This window comes from Xenopus laevis, chromosome 9_10L (assembly GCF_017654675.1).
Source record: "Xenopus laevis strain J_2021 chromosome 9_10L, Xenopus_laevis_v10.1, whole genome shotgun sequence".
In the NCBI taxonomy this organism is placed as follows: Eukaryota; Metazoa; Chordata; class Amphibia; order Anura; family Pipidae; genus Xenopus; species Xenopus laevis.
The window spans coordinates 17,288,592-17,315,580 of record NC_054387.1 but is presented as its reverse complement, the minus strand read 5'-3'; the positions used below and the strand labels follow the sequence as shown (position 1 = coordinate 17,315,580).

General features: G+C 44.8%; 2 protein-coding genes across 8 annotated transcripts; both read right to left on the bottom strand.

Annotated features, from left to right (window-relative positions):
• Window positions 1–7,991: 7,991 nt before the first annotated feature.
• arfgap1.L (ADP ribosylation factor GTPase activating protein 1 L homeolog) lies at window positions 7,992–24,875 on the bottom strand. Of its 7 annotated transcripts, XM_041576400.1 has the most exons (14): window positions 24,436–24,874; window positions 23,330–23,391; window positions 20,361–20,470; window positions 19,471–19,642; window positions 19,247–19,347; window positions 18,999–19,088; window positions 18,703–18,814; window positions 18,453–18,509; window positions 17,477–17,509; window positions 16,625–16,657; window positions 15,947–16,003; window positions 13,751–13,810; window positions 11,892–11,968; window positions 7,992–10,682 (listed from the first exon to the last, which is right to left on the bottom strand). In XM_041576400.1, exons 2-14 carry the CDS (start codon window positions 23,387–23,389, stop codon window positions 10,358–10,360), a joined length of 1,287 nt encoding a protein of 428 aa, XP_041432334.1. In that variant the 5' UTR covers window positions 23,390–23,391; window positions 24,436–24,874; the 3' UTR covers window positions 7,992–10,357. The 7 variants fall into 7 exon arrangements, with proteins under 7 accessions (XP_041432334.1, XP_041432335.1, XP_018092528.1 ...); XM_041576401.1 differs by lacking the exon at window positions 13,751–13,810 and having other exon boundaries at window positions 11,892–11,962; window positions 24,436–24,875; XM_018237039.2 differs by lacking the exon at window positions 16,625–16,657 and having other exon boundaries at window positions 24,436–24,872.
• Window positions 20,865–23,320, bottom strand: LOC121398027. The gene is made up of 2 exons (XM_041576404.1): window positions 21,042–23,320; window positions 20,865–20,910 (listed from the first exon to the last, which is right to left on the bottom strand). The coding sequence occupies exon 1, from the start codon at window positions 23,160–23,162 to the stop codon at window positions 22,086–22,088; it is 1,077 nt and encodes a 358-aa protein (XP_041432338.1). The 5' UTR covers window positions 23,163–23,320; the 3' UTR covers window positions 20,865–20,910; window positions 21,042–22,085.
• Window positions 24,876–26,989: the final 2,114 nt, after the last annotated feature.

Sequence of the window (26,989 nt, the reverse complement as noted above, 5' to 3'; positions counted from 1 at the left end):
GGATTCTGGGATTTATAGTTCAATAACAGTTAGAAGACCACAAGCTGCTGGTCTGATAAGGGATGCTGGGATTTGTAGGTCAATAATAGTGATGGGCGAATTTGCGCCGTTTCGCTTCGCCGAAAAATTTGCGAAATTCGCGAAACGGCGAAAAATTTGCGAAACGTCGCCGGCGTCTCGTTTTTGACGCCGGCGCCCGTGTTTGACGCCGGCAGCCGTTTTTCGACGCCGGCGCCCGTTTGTGACGCGGGCGTCCGTTTTTCGGAAAAAATTTGACGCCGGCAAATTTTTTTGCGAATTTTCGCGGGCGTTTCGCAAATTTATTCGCCTGCCGCGAATCGCGCAAATTCGCCGCAAATTCGCGCCTGGCGAATAAATTCGCCCATCACTAGTCAATAACAGTTAGAAGAACACCGGCTGCAGCTCTGACAAGGGATGCTGGGATTTGTAGTTCATTAAGAACTAGTAGACTACAGGCTGTAGTCTGACAAGGGATGCTGGTATTTGTAGGTCAGTAACAGTTAGAAGACCACAAGCTGCTGGTCTGACAAGGGATGCTGGGATTTGTAGGTCAGTAACAGTTAGAGGACGACACTCTACAGGTCTGACATGGGATGCTAGGATTTGTACTATAGGCTACAGGTCTGACAATGGATGCTGGGATTTGTAGTTCATTAAGAACTAGAAGACTACAGACTGAAGGTCTGACAAGGGATGCTGGGATTTTTGGGCCAGTAACAGCTAAAAGACCACAGGCTGCAGGTCTGACAAGGGATGCTGAGATTTGTACTATAGGCTACAGGTCTGACAAGGGATGCTGGGATTTGTACTATAGGCTACAGGTCTGACAAGGGATGCTGGGATTTTTACTATAGGCTACAGGTCTGACAAGGGATGCTGGGATTTGTACTATAGGCTACAGGTCTGACAAGGGATGCTGGGATTTATACTATAAGCTACAGGTCTGACAGTGGATGCTGGGATTTGTACTGTAGGCTACAGGTCTGACAAGGGATGCTGGGATTTATACTATAAGATACAGGTCTGACAGGGGATGCTGGGATTTGTATTACAGGCTGCAAGTCTGACAAGGGATGCTGGGATTTGTATTACAGGCTGCAGGTCTGACAAGGGATGCTGGGATTTGTATTACAGGCTGCAGGTCTGACAAGGGATGCTGGGATTTGTACTATAGGCTACAGGTCTGACAAGGGATGCTGGGATTTATACTATAGGCTACAGGTCTGACAAGGGATGCTGGGATTTGTACTATAGGCTACAGGTCTGACAAGGGATGCTGGGATTTATACTATAGGCTACAGGTCTGACAAGGGATGCTGGGATTTGTTTTACAGGCTGCAGGTGTGACAAAGGATGCTGGGATTTGTACTATAGGCTACAGGTCTGACAAGGGATGCTTGGATTTATACTATAGGCTACAGGTTTGACAAGGGATGCTGGGATTTGTACTATAGGCTACAGGTCCTTAAAGGGATGCTGGGATTTCTACTATAGGCTACAGATCTGACAAGGGATGCTGGGATTTGTTCTAAAGGCTACAGTTCTGACAAGGGATGCTGGGATTTGTACTACAGGCTACAGGTCTGACAAGGGATGCTGGGATTTGTATTACAGGCTGCAGGTATGACAAGGGATGCTGGGATTTGTACTACAGGCTACAGGTCTGACAAGGGATGCTGGGATTTGTATTACAGGCTGCGGGTATGACAAGGGATGCTGGGATTTGTACTATAGGCTGAAGGTCTGACAAGGGATGCTGGGATTTGTTCTATAGGCTACAGGTCTGACAAGGGATGCTGGGATTTGTATTACAGGCTACAGATCTGACAAGGGATGCTGGGATTTGTACTATAGGCTACAGGTCTGACAAGGGATGCTGGGATTTGTACTATAGGCTACAGGTCTGACAAGGGATGCTGGGATTTGTACTATAGGCTACAGGTCTGACAGGGGATGCTGGGATTTGTATTATAGGCTACAGGTCTGACAAGGGATGCTGGGATTTGTACTATAGGCTACAGGTCTGACAAGGGATGCTGGGATTTGTACTATAGGCTACAGGACTGACAGGGGATGCTGGGATTTGTACTATAGGCTACAGGTCTGACAAGGGATGCTGGATTTGTACTATAGGCTACAGGTCTGATAAGGGATGCTGGGATTTGTACTATAGGCTACAGGTCTGATAGGGATGCTGGGATTTGTATTATAGGCTACAGGTCTGACAAGGGATGCTGGGATTTGTACTATAGGCTACAGGTCTGACAAGGGATGCTGGGATTTGTACTATAGGCTACAGGTCTGACAGGGGATGCTGGGATTTGTACTATAGGCTACAGGTCTGACAAGGGATGCTGGGATTTGTACTATAGGCTACAGGTCTGACAGGGGATGCTGGGATTTGTACTATAGGCTACAGGTCTGACAAGGGATGCTGGGATTTGTACTATAGGCTACAGGTCTGACAGGGGATGCTGGGATTTGTACTAAAGGCTACAGGTCTGACAAGGGATGCTGGGATTTGTACTATAGGCTACAGTCTGACAGGGGATGCTGTGATTTGTATTATAGGCTACAGGTCTGACAAGGGATGCTGGGATTTGTACTATAGGCTACAGGTCTGACAAGGGATGCTGGGATTTGTACTATAGGCTACAGGACTGACAGGGGATGCTGGGATTTGTACTATAGGCTACAGGTCTGACAAGGGATGCTGGGATTTGTACTATAGGCTACAGGTCTGATAAGGGATGCTGGGATTTGTACTATAGGCTACAGGTCTGATAGGGGATGCTGGGATTTGTATTATAGGCTACAGGTCTGACAAGGGATGCTGGGATTTGTACTATAGGCTACAGGTCTGACAAGGGATGCTGGGATTTGTACTATAGGCTACAGGTCTGACAGGGGATGCTGGGATTTGTACTATAGGCTACAGGTCTGACAAGGGATGCTGGGATTTGTACTATAGGCTACAGGTCTGACAGGGGATGCTGGGATTTGTACTATAGGCTACAGGTCTGACAAGGGATGCTGGGATTTGTACTATAGGCTACAGGTCTGACAGGGGATGCTGGGATTTGTACTAAAGGCTACAGGTCTGACAAGGGATGCTGGGATTTGTACTATAGGCTACAGGTCTGACAGGGGATGCTGTGATTTGTATTATAGGCTACAGGTCTGACAAGGGATGCTGGGATTTGTACTATAGGCTACAGGTCTGACAAGGGATGCTGGGATTTGTACTATAGGCTACAGGACTGACAGGGGATGCTGGGATTTGTACTATAGGCTACAGGTCTGACAAGGGATGCTGGGATTTGTACTATAGGCTACAGGTCTGATAAGGGATGCTGGGATTTGTACTATAGGCTACAGGTCTGATAGGGGATGCTGGGATTTGTATTATAGGCTACAGGTCTGACAAGGGATGCTGGGATTTGTACTATAGGCTACAGGTCTGACAAGGGATGCTGGGATTTGTACTATAGGCTACAGGTCTGACAGGGGATGCTGGGATTTGTACTATAGGCTACAGGTCTGACAAGGGATGCTGGGATTTGTACTATAGGCTACAGGTCTGACAGGGGATGCTGGGATTTGTACTATAGGCTACAGGTCTGACAAGGGATGCTGGGATTTGTACTATAGGCTACAGGTCTGACAGGGGATGCTGGGATTTGTACTAAAGGCTACAGGTCTGACAAGGGATGCTGGGATTTGTTGGTCAGTAACAGTGAGCCAACAAGCAGCTGGTCTGACAAGGGATGCTGGGAGGTGTAGTTCATTAAGAGCTAGAAGACTACAGGCTGCAGGTCTGACAAAGGGATGCTGAGACTTGTAGATCAGTAATAAGTAACAAAAAACACAGGCTACAGTTCTGACAAGGGATGCTGGGATTCGTAGGTCAGTAACAGTGAGAAGACTACAGGCTACAGGTCTGACAAGGGGTGCTGGGATTTGTAGTTCAGTAACAGTTAGAAAACTACAGGCTGCAGGTGTGACAAGGGATGCTGGGACATTCAGGATATGAGTAACACTGACTGGGAAGTTGCAGCTCCAAAACTTTTTCCTTTAAAGCTTTTTAAGAAGTCAGTTTTATATACAGAGTAAGATGCAAAGAGAAATGTGGATATTAATAGTATTGGAGGAGAAACACCAAGTGGCCAACTGTCAACTGTCACTCCAAACACTGGGTGACCCCTGTTATATGGGAACATGGGGGTTTCAGACCTTTGCCCTTAATAATTGCTTAACTTTTACTGAAAAGCTTTTTAACAAGTACATTTTATATACAAAGTGAGATACAGAGAGAAATATAAATATTAATAGTATTAGAGGAGAAACCTGAACAGCAAGTGGCCAACTGTCACTCCAAACACTGGGTGACCCCTGTTATATGGGAACATGGGAGATTTCAGACTTTTCCCCTTAATAATTTCTTAACTTTCCCTTAAAAGCTTTTTTAAGAAGTAAATGTTATATACAAAGTGAGATACAGAGAGAAATATAAATATTAATAGCATTAGAGAAGAAACCTGAACAGCAAATGTTACTCCAGATGTTGCCATAGGGACCCCAGTTATATATTAATATAGGAGATTTCAGACTTTTTATTATTTCTTAACTTGCACTTATTTTAAATATAAAGCAATCTGAATCCCAAATGTTATTTTATACTTTCTGTATTTAGCCTGACAGGTGTGTAGTCTCCCTGCATCCCTGTTCTTCCCCCAACCCTAACTCTCCTATTATCTATTAAAATGACAAAACCAAGGCTAATATCCCAGGTGCCACCTAGTGACTCAATTTAGTAGTGATTTTCTTCATTTATATCATTATTTTCCATAAATTGTCCCCCAGTGTGTGCTGTGCATCCACTCACCTCTGATCCCAGAAATGAAAGTGAGAAATCCGTTATTTAACTGTCACTTAGCCGTGCGGCCAAATGCCAGGATGTACTTCTGTGTATTATACTGAGTTGTCTGTAGTCTGCCTGTTTCCCCATTCCTCCCATAATGATATTTTCTATTAGAATATGCACAAAACCAAGGCTAATATCCCAGGCACTAGCCAGTGTCACACTCAAATAGTCATTTCCTTCATTTCTGCCATTATTTTCCTTTAATGCCCCTGTGTATCAATGCTCCGCTCACCTCTGATCCCAGAAATAAAAAAGTGAGTTTACAGCCAATCACGTTTTATGTTTATATCCTGATAGTGATTGGCTGCAAGTTCAGCACATGTTTACATGCTGCTTAGATAAGTGGGACCTCAGAAAGGAGATGTGGGGGTTCAGCTGGGATTTGTTGGTCAGTAACAGTTAGAAGACTACAGGCTACAGTTCTGACAAGGGATGCTGGGATTTGTACTATAGGCTACAGGTCTGACAAGGGATGCTGGGATTTGTACTATAGGCTACAGGTCTGACAAGGGATGCTGGGATTTGTACTATAGGCTACAGGTCTGACAAGGGATGCTGGGATTTGTACTATAGGCTGCAGGTCTGACAAGGGATGCTGGGATTTGTACTATAGGCTGCAGGTGTGACAAGGGATGCTGGGATTTGTACTATAGGCTACAGGTGTGACAAGGGATGCTGGGATTTGTACTATAGGCTACAGGTCTGACAAGGGATGCTGGGATTTGTACTATAGGCTACAGGTCTGACAAGGGATGCTGGGATTTGTACTATAGGCTACAGGTCTGACAAGGGATGCCGGGACATTCAGGACATGAGTAACAGTGACTGGGAAGTTGCAGCGCCAAAACTTTTTCCTTTAAAGCTTTTTAAGAAGTCACTTTTATATACAAAGTAAGATGCAAAGAGAAAAAATAATATTAATAGTATTAGAGGAGAAATCTGAACAGCAAGTGGCCAACTGTCAACTGTCACTCCAAACACTGGGTGACCCCTGTTATATGGGAACATGGGAGATTTCAGACTTTTCCCCTTAATAATCTCGTAACTTTTTAAAAGCTTTTTTAAAAAGTAAATGTTATATACAAAGTGAGATACAGAGAGAAATATGAATATTAATAACATTAGAGGAGAAACCTGAACAGCAAGTGACCAACAGACACTCCAGATGTTGCCATAGTGACCCCTGTTATATGTTAATATAGGAGATTTCAGACTTTTTATTATTTCTTAACTTGCACTTATTTTAAAAAATAAAGCAGTCTGAATCCCAAATGTTATTTTATACTTTCTGTATTTAGCCTGACAGGTGTGTAGTCTCCCTGCATCCCTGTTCCTTCCCCCAACCCCAACTCTCCTATTATCTATTAAAATGACAAAACCAAGGCTAATATCCCAGGTGCCACCTAGTGACTCAATTTAGTAGTGATTTTCTTCATTTATATCATTTTTTTCCCATAAATTGTCCCCCAGTGTGTGCTGTGCATCCACTCACCTCTGATCCCAGGAATGAAAGTGAGAAATCCGTTATTTAACTGTCACTTAGTCGTGCGGCCAAATGCCAGGATGTACTTCTGTGTATTATCCTGAGTTGTCTGTAGTCTGCCTGTTTCCCCATTCCTCCCATAATGATATTTTCTATTAGAATATGCACAAAACCAAGGCTAATATGCCAGGCACTAGCCAGTGTCACACTCAAATAGTCATTTCCTTAATTTCTGCCATTATTTCCCTTAACGCCCCCGTGTATCAATGATCTGCTCACCTCTGATCCCAGAAATAAAAAAGTGAGTTTACAGCCAATCACGTTTTATGTTTATATCCTGATAGTGATTGGCTGCAAGTTCAGCACATGTTTACATGCTGCTTAGATAAGTGGGACCTCAGAAAGGAGATGTGGGGGTTCAGCTCATGAATCTTTGATAAGGAATATTAATGCTAATGGACAATGTAAGAAGTCTCAATGAGTGAGCCCTATTGAAACCTCCCATGAGCCTCTATGGATATGAAGCTTACACAGAAGATAATTCCCTGCCCTGGGATATTGCACCAGCTGCTGAGGGAGCCCCATTCTGCCATCTTTAATACTGGCATCAATATTCTCTCCCAGTGTGCGTTTGCCAGTGAAGGCCCCACAATAGCTTTTATGCTGCTCTGTCATAGATCTCCCCCCAGGCACCCAATACGAGTTGGCAAAGTTATTAAGCCTCATATTCCAGGAAGAAGAAGACTCCACTACACCGCGTTTCCCACAGCAATTTGCCGACTGCCAAGTTTAATGTAAGACTACAATACCCAGCATGCAGTGGGACTGACTTGTGTAGAAGTCCCAAATTTTGGGATCTGTACCCCAGTCTCCCGTCACCCTTAAGTATTCTTGCATTTTCTGCTGAATTTCTCAATTTCAGACAATTTTGGGGAAAAATCTGCTGGCCACCAAAATGTCTAGAGGTTTGACCTGTTTTACCAATATTTATTGAAATTGTATTTGTATTATGGCCTTATGGGGCCCCTATACCTCCTGCCCCCCGCACCCCTCAGTCGACGGGTGAATCTGTCCCATCTTGCTTCATGGAAAAGTTTGAAAAAGGGAGAAAAAACTCGATTTGAGTTTAGTAGAATGCATTTACAGGTATTAACACCTGTGCGGGGAACGGAGGGGGGACTATGGAGGGTACGGGTTTTTATTAGTTTGGGGGTTTAGTTCTCCTTTAAATTACCTTTTAATCAAATTTCGAGTATATTTGAGTATAAATTCACACAGATTCAAAATTCAACCTTTGATAAATGGGCCTCCTACAATCTGCTTGCACAATTTCCCCTCACTTTGTTCCATTGTGAAATAATGGATTCTGGGGCTTGAAGCCCCTCTGCTCTTTGCTTTCCATAGTGGGTATTGCACAGATTCTCTGCAGAGTGACTATGTCCCAGAATCCATAACTTCACAATGGAGCATCTGGGGTACTGCATTCCCCGGAACCAATGCAAAGGCAGTTAAGTGATCACCAAGATTCCAATCCAGTTTCCAATGACAAACCACGGCAAGGCATTTGTTCCATTGAATTTTATTTTCCACAATATCGTTTCTGGAAATGGCTACTCGTCATGAGACATGGCAGCACAGAGATCACAAGGAGCGTGGATATGAGAAAATCAGGGTACACGATTCCAGCAAATGATACAGCGCAGGCACCAGCTGGAATAGGGGCCCCAATTGGGATGCCTGCACGATAGCACATGTAACTCTCTGGGGGCACAAAGTCTAATCAATAAATAATAAAAGGAAAGTCTTTTAAAAAAAACTATTTCAGAGCTGCAGTCACATGGATGGGAAAGGTCACAGAAATTGTACCCACGATGACGGCACTGGCCAATACCCAACATTCTCAGATTTCACAAACATCTTCAGAAGAAAAGGTGCCTCTATTGGCTCCTATTTAGGTGCTGGTGGGGTGGGTTGGGCATGCGAAGAAACGATTGGCAGTCTATAAGTCTTAGGCTCATAGCACAGTGGTAGTGTATGCTCCACCCAAGGACCCTGTTGTTACAGCCAATGGAATCTGCCAATCAAATCGTGTATATTTTCTTGCTAAAATCTGCCTGTCACCGCTAGTGACTGGAATGTGAGTCCTTACTACTATGAACAAATCGTTTTAGGGGTAAGTTCACACTGGGAGATTTAGTTGCCCGGCCACTAATCGCCTCTTCTTTGGCGCGACTAATCTCCCTGAACTGCTTCTCCCTGTCAGAATGAGAAATCGCCTGCAGCATGGCACTCGCAACGCTTCGTTTTCCGAAGCCGCCCGAAGTTTCCTCGTTCAGAAAACGAAGCGCCGCAAGTGCTATGCCGGAAGGCGGTTTCTTATTCTAGCAGGCGGAAGCAGTTTGGGGAGATTAGTCGCCCCCAAAGAAGAGTCGATTAGTCGCCGGGCGACTAAATCTCCCCCCAAATCTCCCAGTGTGACCTTACCCTTAAAAAGGCACTTAAAAACAAATAAATTAAAATGACACAGGGCCCTCCCATCAGCCCTTAACAACTCAGGGAGCAGCCCGTATTTTAGTAAGAAACATGCTTTCATTCAAAAGGAATGTTGGGAAAATAAATATAATGCTTGATAATGTCAACCCCCCCCGGGCAGATAAATGGTTAAAATATTTCACTACCAGAGAATCCAGATGCTATTACTCTAAAACTTCTTAAAAACATCCATTTCTGTTCCTCCTCCCCAAGTCTTTTTCATCGTCATCAATAAGCTGAGCTCAGATCATCGCTATAAATATGGGGGAAGGAATGTTCTAGACAATCTCTACAATAAAAGGGTGATCAACAATGACTCTGTAAACAAGAGAAATAACTATAGCTGTATCAAAATAATCCTTTGTATTCACAGAGGTCTCCAGTTGAGATTCCAGGGGGGTTAAAACCTCTCTTCATAGTAAATATGACAGGCAAGGGATTTGCTCACCTTGATACCTGCCGTAAGACAGCATTCCTAGGAATCTGGTCTGGTCTGGTTCCATTGTCCAGAACATCCTGCCCTTGGCTTTTGCTGGACTACAATTCCCATCAACCCACAGGCAGCTGTAGTAGAACAGCAGAAGGTTGAATATTCTGTGTCTGGAATATAATGGGGCAGGGTTGCTTTGTAACCCCTGGAGTAAAGGTAATGGGCAGTAAGAGAGGCAGATTCAGCAGCATAATGAAGCGAAGGCTGTACTGAGGTAAACGGAGAGAAGTTCATGACGTTCAGTCACACATAGATATTTCCCTGCCAATGTATTTCAGCTATTGGTGCCACAGGAGCTTACACCTCCCACTGGCTGTAATGCAAACAGACTGAAAGTCTTCAGCCTTTGGACTAGACAGCCCGGTATTTGAACAATTAATAGATAAAACATCTACATCAAAGGATAAAACACATAGTTCCTTCCAAGAGGAGACGGAGGGAGTCTACCCACGGGGTCGCAGACTTTCCAGCAAGAGTTTAAAAGAAAGAGATGCTTTGTTACGTTTTGGTTGAGGATGAGGAGTGTGCCAAATCATTTTTCCTTCCATTTTAACACTGTGGGGTGGTGATGAGGCAGTGAGATGACACACGAGATTACAGATGAGCTATTTAGGGGGCACCCCATACCCCAGTCAGTCCTGAACTTGTAATCGTAGTCATTGTGTGGTATTTAACAGTGACTTTTCACACTGTGCGTGTGTGTGTGTTTGGGGGTGGCAGGGGCAGAGAAACCCGCAGCAAAAATACATTGAAAGATTTGTTTACAGTGCAAATTAAGGGCCAAATCAGCTACATAGGGCCATGAGGTCAAAATTGTTACACTGATGCAATTGTTGGGGTCATGTAATGAGTTTCACCCCATCAAACACACACACACACCAGCCTGAACAAACACATGCGCCATTTCCTACCAGTTATTGTCCCACCCGTCCTCTGCAGCAGGTGCTTTCTCCCCCTTCTTTCCCTTGCCCTCAGTACTATCCCAGTTCTCCCAGCTATCACTATTGCTGTTCTTGTTGTTGGAGGTGGTCCCAGACCCCCAGACCTCCCAGCTATCCGAGCTCTTCCTCCCTGTGGAGTTTTCTGGAAAGGTCCAGCTGTCCCCACTTGGAGATTTCGAAGGCTTCTTGATCTCCTCAGAGCTGCCAAAGGTCTCCCAGAAGGATTTGCCGTAGCTAGCGTTTTGGTATCCTTCCTCACTGCCCTGTGGGTACCCACTCTCAGGTGCAGAGCTGCAAGTAGGAGAAATGAGGGATTGTAAGGATAGGGCAGAGAGAGCAGGAAGCAATATTGTACACTAATTAGAGGATTACTTTGTGTTAAAGGAACAGTAACACCAAAGAATAAAACTGTTTTAAAGTAATGAACATGTAATATTCTGTTGTGCTGCACTGGTACAACTGGTGTGTTTGCTTCAGAAACATTATAGCTTATATAAACAAGCTGCTGCGTAGCCATGGGGGCCATTATTCAGGCACATGATACACAGTAGATAGAATTACTGCTATAGTTTATAAAAACAAGCTGCTGTATAGCCATGGGGGCAGCCATTCAAGCAGATGATTCATAGTAGATAACAGATAAGTACTACTATAGTTTATATCAGTGATCCCCAACCAGTAGCTCATGAACAACATGTTGCTCTCCAACCCTTGGATGTTGCTCCCAGTGACTTCCTGACTTGGAGGCAAGTTTTGGTTGTATAAAAACCAGATGCACTGCCAAACAGAGCCTCAATGTAAGTTGACAATCCACATAGGGACTACCAAATGGCCAATCACACCACTTATTTGCAGCCCAAGAACAATTTTCATGCTTGTGTTGCTACCCAACTCCTTTTACTTCTGAATGTTGCTCACGGGTTGAAAAGGTTGGGGATCCCTGGTTTATATAAACAAGCTGCTGTGTAGCCATGGGGGCAGCCATTCAAGCACAGGATACACAGTAGATAACAGATAAGTACTACTATAGTTTATATAAATAAGCTGCTGTGTAGCCATGGGGGCAGCCATTCAAGCACAGGATACACAGTAGATAACAGATAAGTACTACTTTAGTTTATATAAATAAGCTGCTGTGCAGCCATGGGGGCAGCTATCTACTGTATATCCTGGGCTTGAATAGCCGCCCCATGGCTACACAGCAGCTTGTTTATATAAACTATAGTTGTGTTTGTGAATCAAACTCACCAGTTTTAACAGTGCAGAGTAACAGTACATTATATTGGCATTCCTTTAAAACACTTATTTGTTGGTGTTACTGTTCCTTTAAGTCCAATATAATGCATAGCAGATGAAAGAGAGGAGTAGTAACCCCACATCTAATAGTAATGATATGGACAGCTCATCACTACTGTCTCACTCACCAGCACAGTACATTAGTCAGGAGCACACCTGCTTCCTGCACTTTAATCTATCAACAAAGTTAATATCAACACTTACCTCTGTCCCATATCCTCTGATTTCCCCGAGAAGAATGATGTGACGTCCTTCCAACCCTTACTGCTCACTCCCTGTACCTGAGTGATAGAAGAAACAGTTATATCTGCACCCAGAAAAGTCAGAATGAGGGATCATAATGTAACAACTGCACCTAGTCACTCAAAATAAGCAAATGACTGAACCAAGAGTAATATATCCCATTGGGACTTGGGGCAAATGAACTGTAATTGGGCAAATCTGTATGCTGCTACGGGGGTTTATTGCACCTGGGCAAAACGTGTGCCTTATATGTAGGGATGCAACTAATCCAGCATTCGGTTCAGGATTCGGCCTTCTTCAGCAGGATTCGGGTTCGGCCAAATCCTTCTGCCTGGCTGACCCTTATCTGAATTTGCATATGCAAATTAGGTGTGGGGAGGGAAATCACTTGACTTTTTGTCACAGAACAAGGAAGTGAAAAATGTTTTCCCTTTCCCAACGCTAATTTGCATATGCAAATTTGGTTTCGTATTTGGCTGAATATTTCGCAAAGGATTCAGGGGTTGGGCTGAATCCAAAATAGTGGATTCGGGGCATCCCTACTTATATGTATATAAATAAATACAAGTGCTCTTTTGGTATAATGGTATTCAGCCCTTTTTATGAAACTACCTACTGTATATTGAGGTATTGTATTCCATATCCAATTAGGTGCAGTGCAGTTTTATTGCGGTGCATAAGGAAGCAGATCTGCTTCTCTCAGCCCACCATTGCAGCAGAGCAAGCAATCCCATGTGCCCTAAGCCTTAAAGGGGTAGTTCACCTTCATGTTAACTTTTAATTTGCTACAGAATGGATAATTCTAAGAAACTTTTCAATGGGTCTTCATTATTTATTTTTTATAGTGTTATTATTTGCCTTCTTCTTTTGACTCTTTGCAGCTTTCAAATGGGGTCACGTACCCAATTTAAAAAACAAATGCTCTGTAATAGTGATGTGTGGGGCGGCCCGATACCTGCGGGAGCCGCAGTTGAGTGGTCCATGTTGAGCTTTTCTTCCTGCTCTCCCCGCCAGCCAACTTACACTGCCGGCTTCCACTTTTATAGACGCATGTCTGCTCACCCCGCCCCTTTTCTGATGTCATCAGTGGGGGCGGATCTATAAAAGGAACCCAGGCGCGGGTGGAGGGAGGGTTTTTGCAGGTCGAGTTTTACCCAACCCTCACATCACTACTCTGTAAGGCTATAATTTTACTGTTATTGCTACTTTTTATTTGTCATCTTTCTATCCAGGCCTCTCCTATTCATAGTCCAGTCTCTTATTCAAATCAATGTATGGTTGCTAGGGTAATTTGGTCCAGAGCAACCAGATTGCTGAAACTGCAAACTGGAGAGCTGCTGAATAAAAAGTCAAATAACTCAAAAACCACAAATAATAAAATATGAAAATCAACTGTAAATTATCTCACAAAATCTACATCCCACTAAAAGTTAATTTAAAGGTGAACAACCCCTTTAAGCACAAATTGTAACATACTGGTGATCCAGAGAGACCAGAAACTCACCATAACATCCACGAAGAGAAGCATGAGGGGGGGGGGGGAAGAGACAGGGTACAAAACAAATCGGTTACAAAATGATTTTTACAGGCGTAAATGGCACAGCAGCAATCTCCATAACACAAGCTCTGGGGTCACTAAACCTTGACCACGAGGAGGGAGAAGGATCCTGGTTTAAAGTCCCACTTGACCAAAAATGGCTGCAAGTCTTGGTACATTTAGTTTTCAGTGTTTTGCTGTTCTGCTGTTATTCAGCTAGGATGGTTAACAGGAGCATCTGTATATGGAGACTGGCTGCTATGTGCCAATAAATTCTCCCTACCTTAGCTGCTATGTGGGACATTCCACTTGAGACATCTTCCAAGACTCGTCCCTCTTTCACCTAAATAAGGAAGGGAAAGGTACGGAGAGCAGGGACTGAAAAAGGTGTGATCAGGCTGGGTGATGGAGCCGAGTAGTGTGTAATTACAGTGGGCATTGGGTGTTAAGAATGCCCAGTAAACAATGCCTTGTGAGCCATAGCAGAGCAATGTGCAGAGCAATAATCACAGCAGACAGAACATGAGACTGTAACTGGCAGAGCTCAGTTTGTCATGAGCATGCATAAGCAAGGAATATCGCTCACTTGCAGGAGGACCAGGAACTCCAAGCAGTGCCCCTGTCAGTAAGAGCTGGAGGAACAGAGTGGTGACGGTTAGTTAAAGGAACAGCAACACTAAAAAATTTTAAAAAATCCCTTGTAGCCCCCCTCCGATAATACATTTATACAGCACAAAGTTAACGGTTTTAAATGCTTTATTCAAAATACCATGATAAATATCTACTTCCATTGTGCTGTGTCTTCTGAAATAGGTTGATATGCGACTTGCCCTCAGCTACATCCTACGTGGGTGCTCCAAATCTCTTCTACTTACTGCACCGCTAGAAGGGAGTTTAGCCTGCTTCGAAATTGGTTCCCCTCTATGTTTACATTTGTTGCATATAAGTTCGAGAAGAGGGGGGTGTGTAGGCATTTTTATCTCTTTTGCCTTCATGATATAGTAACATATGATGATATAGTAAGTTAGGTTGAAAAAACTCACCAAGTTCACCCTTTTAACTGTATTTTAACATGCCTAATTGCTAGTGGATTCAGAGGAAGGTAAAAAAAAACCCATCTGAAGCCTCTCCAATTTGTCTGAGGGGAAAAATTCCTTCTGGGTTCCAAAATGGCGATCGGATTAGTCCCTGGATCAACTTGTACTATGAGCTATGTTACATAACTCTGTATTCCCTCACTTGCTAAAAAGTAGGGATGCACCGAATCCAGGATTCGGTTCGTGATTCGGCCTTTTTCAGCAGGATTTGGGTTCGGCCGAATCCTTTTGCCCGGCCGAACCAAATCCGATGTTGCATATGCAAATTAAGGGAGGGAAATTGTGACTTTTTGTCACAAAACAAGGAATTAAAAAACCTTTTCCACTTCCCACCACTAATTTGCATATACAAATTAGGATTCAGTTCGGTATTCGGCCGAATCCAAAATAGTGGATTCTGTGCATCCCTACTAAAAAGCCTGTGAGCAGTAAAGGCATGCGCACAATGATAGTGGTGTTCTGTGATTCTTACAAGATTTACAGCTGAGCTGGGTGCTGCCTTCACTGCTCGCAGCATTTCCAGAACTAAATCAGATGAATGAATAATAGGAAGGCTGAAAAATCTTCTTTAGCACAATAGCAAGTGACTTCCAGTCCAGTGATATAAGAGAGGTGGGTGCTCGCAGGTAAGATATAGAGGAGGGCATGGCCATATTTCAGAAGACAGTGCACAACCGGAAGCAGATATTTATCATGGTATTTTTGAATAAACAATTGCAAATAGTTGACATTGTACAGGATGGAGGTATTACTGAAGGGGGCTACAATGGTTTTTATACTTAAAAAAAAAAGTAGTGTTACTGGTCCTTTAAAGGAGAACCAAACCCCTTATTCATAAAAACCCCTACCCTACATCGTCCCCCCCCAACCTAGTTGTAAAATCCGGTAATTGGCCCTAAGTCTTTGCAGATTCAACGCAGCGGAGCTCACAGGGCCATTTCAGCGCTTCGGTAATCTTCAGTAAGTAACCGCTGTATGCGCAGTTGTAGCAATATTCCGGTCCTGAACAACTGCACATGCGCCTTAAGTCATGGAAATTGCTGAAGTGAAGAAGACCTGAAGATTACCGAAGAGCCGGAAGATGGGGCCCGTGAGCTCCGATGGGCTGAATATGCAAAGAGAGGTAAGTAAAGGGGAAATTAAAAGAGTTTACACCTATGTAGGGTAGGGGTTTTTATGAATAAGGGTTTGGTTCTCCTTTAAGCAGGCAGATGGAAGTTAGGAGAGGTCAGCAGGCTGAGAGGGCTATGCAGTGGTTTGTAGTGAGAGCATATGTTTAAAATACATATATAGTGATTTGCACATTAGGGGGTTAATAACATCTTTGTGCCAAATAACCAGCGAAACCACCAGAAAAGCCCCACAAAGCCAATGAACGTTACCTTCTCATGGGCTGGTTTGACAACATTCTCATTTATGGTCTGGCCTAGCTCAGAGGCCTATCCAGGAGAGAAAGAACAGGGTCAGGAGGAAGGGAGAGGGTCCAATGGTTTATCACAACACATGACAGCCTCCCACAGGGTGGGCACAGGGAACATGCACAGTACATGTGTGTGCAGTACATGGACATTGAGCAAAAGGGAAGGAAACATGCAAGAGAACTGGGAAAGGCATGCAGGAGGAGATACAGTAAGGAGAGACTTAGATTGGGACAGCAAACAAAGACACTATATTACAAATATCATCTCCCTATATAGGGGTACATGTATGAGCATAGGTATAATCAAGTTTGCGAATGGGTTTCTGCCATTCCCACCCCTTTCCGTACAGGGAGAACTCAGAAGAGAGCAGAAAAAGAGGAAATCAGACACAGAGTAATGTGGGAGCATGGAAGAGGAGAAGAATCACTGAAATATACCATGTTTGTCTGTGATCTCTGATCTTTCTACAATTCATTTGTAGCACTGGGATACACTGGTCTGTACAAAAGGCATTGGGAAGCAACCCTTTGGCTCCCAGCTCAGGAAGCAGATGGGGTGAAACTGCAGCAGGCAACACACAGACATAGGGGCCACAGTCACACAATGACCATGCACACACATATATGCCGCTGGAATTACCGAGTCCTGCGGATGCTTGTTCCCTCCCCAAAACTGCACATGGGCAGCGAGGGAAATTGTGGGGAGAAGAATTGGTCATTGGTGAGAGTCAGAGAATCATGGGGATTTATTCAAACACTGCAGAGTTTGGTAGTGACCCAAGGCGATAGCTACACATAGACATTGACATTTTCCCAATAACCCTAGCCAGGCCAGCAGGTGCACCAAAAAACTTATTTTTAATACTAAAGACCTGGATACCAACCCACTATAGAAATTGCAGTGCATAATTACATCAGTGTGGGTAAGCCCTACTGCTGTGAAACTAACTCCAATAATCTCCTAGGAGATACCAAAACTTCTGTTCCAGAACAACATGATGGCTGCAGGCTGGACTTCTTGCACTTGGTCTTAAGAGAAAATCTCTTGCTGTTAACCCCCTTTCCCCCTCACTAATCTGTTTTAGCAATATCCCCTACCACACAGACCACCTGCTTTTGGGCAAACGTGAGAGACCACACTGCATTACAGGAGGATATTAAGACTTAAACAGTGGTTTCAGTTTGCCATTTAGTGCCAAAGCTGAGATTTTTAGCATCTAATTGCTTTACTGTGTAAGAGGTAATTGCCATAAAAAGCATAGTTTTATCCATTCAGCAGCTAAAGTCCTCCATGAGTGGCAGTGACACCTTACCCTTTCTTTTCAGGCTTTTTGGCCTCCATTTCCTTGTATGAATACAGAGTAAATGATAGGGTTCCAGTAGGAAAAAATAAATCAATATAAAACTGTAGTGTTGCCTTCAATCACTCTTCACTAAACACTATAAGCAATAGGTCAGTTCCCAGCCGATACCTACATATTGGCAGTATTACCTTCTGTGTGGCTTGGGTTCCCAACTTGCTTGCCTGTCAGAAAAGAAAAAATGTGTATGAGACATTACACGGGTAAGTACAAAGTACACATAACATAGAAATAAAATAAAGTGTCTAGGAACTCCATAGTCCACTCCCTCAGCCGGTTCTTAATGTCCGTTCTCCCTCGGATCGAGCAGCGAATATTGTTTGCAAATGAACCAATGCTTAAAAAACTCGGGGATAGACAGAAAAGGAAAAAGATATAAAAAATAGTATATAGTTTAGTAGTTTTTATTCTAGAATACACATTTTTGTGGAGTCCTACTCATTAAGGGAAGTGCTCTTTTCTTTCACCTACGAGGTTAATTTACCCTTTGACCAACTTTTCAACAGTGACACCTTCAGGGGTTTGAGACTGAATACTCTTTAAAATCGCATATAGCCAGACCCGCCGTGGTGTCATGCTCCAGATTTCTCAGAGCCACATCGGTGATAGAAGCCAGCGTTCCAAACGTGGCATGTGATGTTGGGCTCATGCAGATGACGTCACAGCCTGACGCGTTTCATCTGAAAGACTTCCTCTAAGGCTTTAAAAAGCCTTTGTATCAAGGCTTACAGATTTTTAAATGTTTGTGAGTAGTCAATCTCAAACCCCTGAAGGTGTCACTGTTGAAAAATAGGTTAACGGGTAAATTAACCCCATAGGCGAAGGAAAAGAGCACTTCCCTTAAGGAGTATGACTTCACAAAAAGGTGTAATGTAGAATAAAACCTACTACACCATACACATTTTTTATATTTTTTTTTTTCTTTTCTGTCTATCCCCGAGCTTTTTAAGTGCTGGTTCATTCACAAACTATATACACATTAGAGTAATACCAAGCTTGTACTCTGCAGCTAAGCTTCTGGGTAATAAATCTCATTCACTGCAGCTAAGCATTTTGGGTAATAAATACCTTTCAGCTACAAACTGGAAGCAAGTAACAGACACTTACGCTCTCCTTGGCTGCTGAGGCAAATTTGCTGGCTCCGACAGTGAAACTGCTCCAGCCCTGTAGCAATCAAAATACACATTTTGTTAGGTATCAGCTCTCATCAGCGCTGCTGTGTGATATCAACACAGCCTGGAAGAATGACACTATCTATAACTTCTCCCCATGTGACACAGGCTAAAGGTACAATGGACCACAACCAAAAGGGAAGAGATTCTGCAGGTGCTCTGTTTGGATTATTAAAGGAACCCACCGAGTACAGTGAAGTCATTGCATTGTTCATGAAATCATCATCTTTTTTCGGAGGATTCACCGTATTACCAAATCCAACATATCTGTTTTCTTGGTTTCCTGAACCTCCACCGCTGCAAGACAAAATCGCCAGAGCTCAAGCTGGAGGGTCAATGGCTTTCTTTTTAGTTATAAACAGAAAGCTGCCACAGCAATAGGAATGTATAATCTACAACTATACATATAGTTATGGATGTATAAATCAGCCATACAGACACAGAGCTGCCATTCTCTGTGCTGTGCACTGAAACTCGTTACCTCTGATAGGAAGTCATATCATCATTCAGCCACTCATCAAATGCTTTGTCTCCTGAGGAGGATCCTGTCTGAGCTAATCCAGCGCTGGAGCTGTGCACAGACAGACAGGGAATAGGTGTTAAAATTTGGCCAGGGGGAAAGTACAAACACCTACATACTCACAAGCACATCAGTACATGCAAAACACGCTCACAACTAAGACTTGTTCACACTGATTGTAAAAAATCCAAACCGTGGAATATGCCTACCGTACAGAGGAAGCTCCCATCATTTTAGGCTGAGGGGGGGTCCAGTTTCGTGCTGATGAAGTCTCTACAGACCATTCCTGTCCTTCAGCCAAAGTAGCCACCTATGGGGGAAATATTATAAAATGAATTCCCCCCTGGCAACAGACCCCAACCCAAACAAAATCCGCAATCAGACCACAATCATAGTGAGTCACAGTAGCTTCTCTCCTACAAATAGACCTCACCTTGTCACGGTACAGAGCAGCAGCCCTGCTGTTGTACTTCTCCTGTAGGCTCCAGCATGGGTCATAGCCATCCTGCATCTCCAGAAACTGTCGGAATTTTCCATTTCCACCAACTTTCATCTTCTCCAACTCCACATCCTTCCACTTGTCCATGGTGACTGAGCGCACAAAGCTGAAGCAAGGAAACATTGGTTAGCATTCATATAATGTAAGTCTTCTATATCCCTAATAGACACAGGGGCCTCTGTTACAGCAAAGAATTTGAATATTCAGTATAAATTCTCCATATCTTACTGGCCATTGACTTCCAGCTTATATTACACATGTAATAGAGCCGAGGTTACACATGTTCAAAAAGCAGAGGTTCTGGGGCCATAGTTCAACTACATTTAGGGAGCTGCTTACTGGATTTCCCTCTGTGCATTCTAATGCAATGCAAGAGGCAGGAGAAGGTATGATACACTTATGCTGAGAACACTGGGAAAGGACTGCTAGGTTGAGTCCTGCACGGAACCAATTTATAAAACCCAAACCCAACCTGCAAACCCCATTTTTACCCGCTTGGACTCGCAAGTGCCTTATTCGCAACATGATCAGCTGACAATCAAGAAACAAGAAGTTCTGTCATTGTATAAAAGAAGTGACATCATTAGGTGTAGGTGAGATCAGATAAAAAAAGTTTTTAGAACATATGTAAAGGAGTAAAACTCGCTATTGATAAGACCCGGCACCTGACCAGCAGAATCGCCAACCCATGTCTTTACCCGCACCCGAAAGTTCTACCTGCAGGTTACCTGTTTTTTTGTGGGTAATCCGTGGGTCCTGACCAACTGCAGGCCTCTACCACTAGGTAAGAACTCCATATTTTTTGTATGGTGACCAGTGCATACCTTAGGTGGACTCCAAGCCCTCTGTGTTTTCCAGAGCATTCCAGGCAAATCCAGATACCATATGTCACACTGACCCATTGGGGATTAAAGGCTCCACATTCAAAGCAGGTCTGAGAGAGATAATCACATTGTAAACTGGTGGCACACCTGCAGGTATCCCAGGCAGTACAAATATAAGCATTATAGACAAGTATAGGCATTAATGTCACCAAACTATACTCTTGTCTCCAGGAATTAGCATCAGCATACCTATCCTCTGGTCCCCAGGCATAAGTGCCAGCATACCTAGCCTCTGGTCTCCAGGCATTAGTGCCAGCATACCTAAGGCATTAGTGCCAGCCATACCTATCCTAGCATTAGTGCCAGCATACTATTAGTGCCAGCATACCTATCCTTTGGTCTCTAAGCATTAGTGCCAGCATTATCCTCTGGTCTCCAGCATTAGTGCCAGCATACCTATCCTCTGGTCTCCAGGCATTAGTGCCAGCATACCATAGCATTAGTGCCAGCATAACTATCCTCTGGTCTCCAGGCATTAGTGCCAACATACCTATGCTCTGTCTCCAGGCATTAGTGCCAGCATACCTATTTCTTATCTCCAGGCATTAGTGCCAGCATACCTATCCTCTGGTCTCCAGGCATTAGCCAGCATACCTATCCTCTGCATTAGTGCCAGCATACCTATCCTCTGGTCTCCAGGCATTAGTGCCAGCATACCTATCCTCTGGTCTCCAGGCATTAGTGCCAGCATACCTATCCTCTGGTCTCCAGGCATTAGTGCCAGCATACCTATCCTTTGGTCTCCAGGCATTGGTGCCAGCATACCTATCCTTTGGTCTCCAGGCATTAGTGCCAGCATACCTATCCTCTGGTCTCCAGGCATTAGTGCCAGCATACCTATCCTCTGGTTTCTAAGCATTAGTGTCAACATACCTATCCTTCGGTCTCTAAGCAATAGTGCCAACATACCTATCCTCCGGTCTCTAAGCAATAGTGCCAACATACCTATCCTCCAGTCTCTAAGCATTAGTGTCAACATACCTATCGTCTGGTTTCTAAGCAATAGTGCCAACACACCTATCCTCCGGTCTCCAGGCATTAGTGCCAACATACCTATCCTCCGGTCTCCAGGCATTAGTGCCAACATACCTATCCTCCGGTCTCCAGGCATTAGTGCCAACATACCTATCCTCTGGTCTCTAAGCATTAGTGCCAACATACCTATGCTCTTGTCTCCAGGCATTAGTGCCAGCATACCTATCCTCTGGTCTCCAGGCATTAGTGCCAGCATACCTATCCTCTGGTCTCTAAGCATCAGTGCCAACATAACTATCCTCTGGTCTCTAAGCATCAGTGCCAGCATACCTATCCTTCGGTCTCTAAGCATTAGTGCCAACATACCTATCCTCCGGTCTCCAGGCATTAGTGCCAACATACCTATCCTCTGGTCTCTAAGCATTAGTGCCAACATACCTATCCTCTGGTCTCCAGGCATTAGTGCCAACATACCTATGCTCTGGTCTCCAGGCATTAGTGCCAGCATACCTATGCTCTTGTCTCCAGGCATTAGTGCCAGCATACCTATGCTCTTGTCTCCAGGCATTAGTGCCAGCATACCTATGCTCTGGTCTCCAGGCATTAGTGCCAGCATACCTATCCTCTGGTCTCCAGGCATTAGTGCCAGCATACCTATCCTTTGGTCTCTAAGCATTAGTGCCAGCATAACTATCCTCTGGTCTCCAGCATTAGTGCCAACATACCTATGCTCTTGTCTCCAGGCATTAGTGCCAGCATACCTATCCTCTGGTCTCCAGGCATTAGTGCCAGCATACCTATCCTTTGGTCTCTAAGCATTAGTGCCAGCATAACTATCCTCTGGTCTCCAGGCATTAGTGCCAACATACCTATGCTCTTGTCTCCAGGCATTAGTGCCAGCATACCTATGTTCTTATCTCCAGGCATTAGTGCCAGCATACCTATCCTCTGGTCTCCAGGCATTAGTGCCAGCATACCTATCCTCTGGTCTCCAGGCATTAGTGCCAGCATACCTATCCTCTGGTCTCCAGGCATTAGTGCCAGCATACCTATCCTCTGGTCTCCAGGCATTAGTGCCAGCATACCTATCCTTTGGTCTCCAGGCATTAGTGCCAGCATACCTATCCTCTGGTCTCCAGGCATTAGTGCCAGCATACCTATCCTCTGGTTTCTAAGCATTAGTGTCAACATACCTATCCTTCGGTCTCTAAGCAATAGTGCCAACATACCTATCCTCCGGTCTCTAAGCATTAGTGTCAACATACCTATCGTCTGGTTTCTAAGCAATAGTGCCAACACACCTATCCTCCGGTCTCCAGGCATTAGTGCCAACATACCTATCCTCCGGTCTCCAGGCATTAGTGCCAACATACCTATCCTCCGGTCTCCAGGCATTAGTGCCAACATACCTATCCTCTGGTCTCTAAGCATTAGTGCCAACATACCTATCCTCTGGTCTCTAAGCATCAGTGCCAGCATACCTATCCTCTGGTCTCCAGGCATTAGTGCCAGCATACCTATCCTCTGGTCTCCAGGCATTAGTGCCAGCATACCTATCCTCTGGTCTATAAGCATTAGTGCCAACATACCTATCCTCTGGTCTCTAAGAATCAGTGCCAGCATACCTATCCTCTGGTCTCCAGGCATTAGTGCCAGCACACCTATCCTCTGGTCTCCAGGCATTAATGCCAACATACCTATCCTCTGGTCTATAAGCATTAGTGCCAGCATACCTATCATTTGATATCCAGGGATGAGTGCAAGCATACCATACAATGTGCTTAAGCAATTGGAAACATTTCAGACATAAAACATAGCTATTCTGGAGTTACATCTCACAGACTTTAGAATAGAGTAAGGACAGTGAGGGTGGTACCCTGTAAAAAGGAGAAAGGGAGGACCTAGGCAGAACACAGAACTATTAATACACTTACATTGTTTTCATCTTGTACTCGGACTTCTTTCAGAACCTTCCTGGTTCGGGGACTCGCCATGTCTGCAAAGCAAAACAACAGATCACTCCTTTATCGTCTGCGCCTCAAGCATGACACACAAGTGTGAATCATCATTAAGAACTGCAGCCACAGGATCAACAGTTTCGTTAGCTCATGCACAGGTATCCAGCAGCGCCAGTGTAAGCACAACATACACAACACAATCTTTACAGTCACTTTCTTCCTGACATTTTTCATCTCAAAGGGGAAATTCACCCAAAAATAAAATTTAGTCTGTTTTTCAATATAAAATTATACAATATATAAGGAGCAACTTATATACCATGCATGCAAGCTGGGCTTTCAGCTGCTATATGGTTGCTCAGGTCATTTACTCTAGCAACAGGACATGGCTTGACTGACTTATCACTTATGATAAAAGTGCATCCACTGTTGCTTTAGAGCTGACTGTAAAGGGGCAATAGAGATAGAATTCCAGGGCAATTAGAGGGGTGCTGGGTGATGGTACTTTGGGCAGTTTTAGAAGAGGGGCAGATGCTGATGTAAAAGATTATGTGGAGGGGCAAGAGGGTATGCAGAGGGGCAAGAGGGTACGCGGAGAGGCAAGAGGGTACGCGGAGAGGCAAGAGGGTACGCGGAGAGGCAAGAGGGTACGCGGAGAGGCAAGAGGGTACGCGGAGAGGCAAGAGGGTACGCGGAGAGGCAAGAGGGTACGCGGAGGGGCAAGAGGGTACGCGGAGGGGCAAGAGGGTACGCGGAGGGGTAAGAGGGTACACAGAGGGTTAAGAGGGTAGGTGGAGGGGTAAGAGGGCAAATGATGAAATGAGGATCATATGAAGGGGTAACCGAGTACCTGCGGTGGATGTGGAGTAAATAATAAAGGTGCAATAAGAAATATAGAGAAGGAGGGTATGGGGAAGGGAATTGAGTCGGAGGGGGGATACGTGTGTGAATGAGGGAATACCTGGGGGAGGTTTGGGGGCAGGTAATGATAGAAGGGAATATGAAAGGATAAAACGGTAGGTGAGGAAGAATTAGGGGACAGATGACGATTCGGGGAATAGGACGGAGATAGCAATGGGCACCTGGATGTCTGTGAGCTCGGGGCAGGAGGCGGGCGGTACGTGTGAATCAGTCGGTGTCTGTGTCTCTCAGCCACCCTCCGCCGCCATCTTCCGGCTACGTTGCAGCCTCGCACAGGATTGTGGGACGGGAGGAAGTTAACCCTGCGAGTGCCGCGCGTTCCACTGCGCTGTTGCTGCTTCTGGGAGGTGCAACGTGGAACTGGTCACGTGAATCAAGTGCCAAGAGACACACGGAGATAGAAGCCTCTTCTACCCCTAGAGCTTACACTCTAACCGGCCTGTGAGTCAAACTATTTGCCTCATCTTCTCCTACTGGTCCCATCCCTCACCTGTCTCCTGCTATTGGCCAATACCTCGGCCTTGTTTTGCCCCTACACTCATATCTTTCATACTATTTGCCCAAACACTAACCTGACTCCCTACTGACCCCTGTACTCCTATGACTCTTACTATTGGCCCCAATTCTGACCTGAAGTCTCTCCTACTATTGGCCCCTTCAGTCATGTCTCTCTTACTATTGGCCCCAACACTGACCTGAAGTCTCTCCTACTATTGGCCCCTTCATTCATGTCTCTCTTACTATTGGCCCCAACAATGACCTGAAGTCTCTCCTACTATTGGCCCCTTCATTCATGTCTCTCTTACTATTGGCCCCAACACTGACCTGAAGTCTCTCCTACTATTGGCCCCTTCATTCATGTCTCTCTTACTATTGGCCCCAACACTGACCAGAAGTATCTCCTACTATTGGCCCCTTCAGTCATGTCTCCCTTACTATTGGCCCCAACACTGACCTAATTCCCTACTACTGATCCCTACACTCACACGACTCTTACTATTGGCCCCAACACAGGGCACTGACCTCTCTCTCCTATTGGCCCCAACACTGACCTGAAGTCTCTCCTACTATTGGCCCCTACACTTATATAGTGAATAAAGTACCCCCTCTTGTAAAATATAAGAATATTATAAGTTACCAAGGAGTTCCATATAAAAGCACAAGGCCAAGTGTTTTTATACATGTCATGGAACTCTGAGGTGACTTCTAATATCCTCAAATTTTGCAACAAGGAGTACTTTATTTATTTAATATAATACATAAGTTTCAGTGAGTCATGTGACAGAAATGACATCACTAAGCTCCGATTATAACCAATGACATCACTAAGCACCTTTTATGAGGATATAATTTGCAGGATATTCATGGTACTTGTGTATTATATCTCTCTTAATGATACTCACAGATTTATTTTCCTATAATTGGCCCCTACAGCCAACTTTCTTACTACTAGCCCCAACACTGACCTGATCTCATTTATTAATATTGACTCATAGTCCTACAGTCATATATCTGTAACTACTAGCCCCATTATTCATCTCTCTCCTACTATTTGTCAAGGCCGCCGGGAGCATGGAGAGACGCGTCTGCTCCCGGCGAAGGATCCAAAATGGCAGCGCCCATTCGTCCCACGCCGACGCATGCGTAAACACACAAGCACGCCAGCGACGTCACTATGGCGCCAAATTCAACTATAAAAGGGCGCCCAGGACGCCAGAAGGGCGCCCAAGAATAGGTTCTGCTACCTTGAACCTGGGTTTCTGTTATCCTGTTATCCTGATTCCTGCTCCTGCCTTGGTTTTGACCCCTTGCCTGGACTCTTGTTATTTGATCCTGATCTGCCTGCCATTGAACTCTTGCCTGGACTTTGACCTTGTATTTTGCTTAACCCTTTGGATACCACGACCTTGCACCCTCAAGAGGGCTTCCTCCTTGATCCTGACTACCTCCCTGGAGGGAGCTCCCGGCTCCCTGACATTATTCTTGGGTCATGGATCCCACTGAGGAAGCTCAGCCAGATTTCGGCAGGGCCTTTCGAGGTCTGCATACTCGCATGGAGGCGTACGAAGCTCGGCAAAATTATGTTGGACACACGCTGGAGTCAATTCTAGAAAAATTATCCATGCTGACATTGACTATTCCGACGCCGACAACGCCCACGCCAGTTGCTGCCGACATGGCTACACAGTCCGTCACTTCTGGTCCACGTATTCCTGCACCACCTCTCTACAGTGGCGACCCTCAAGCCTGTCGTGGTTTTGTGAATCAGTGCCAAATTCGATTCGCCCTGCAACCTGCTGAATTTTTTTCTGAACGAGCTAAGGTTGGTTTCGTGATCACCCGTCTGGCGGGGAAAGCGCTTGAATGGGCATCTCCGCACTGGGAGAAGGAGTCCCTTCTAATTGATGATGCCAAAGCCTTCCTGAAAGAATTCCGGACTGTGTTCGATGCCCCCGGTCGAGTGGCGACCGCTGCTTCTCGTCTGTTCCAGATCCGCCAAGGGAATCGTAGTGTAGCGGAATATGCCATTGAATTCCGTACTCTCGCTGCTGAGACTCGTTGGAACAATGATGCCTATCATGGTGCCTTCTACAATGGTCTCTCTCTTCGCCTCAAAGACGACCTGGTCTCCCATGAATTACCCACGCAGGTTGAAGACCTCATTGCTTTGTCTGTCAAGGTGGACACCCGTCAGAGAGAACATCAAGCTGATAG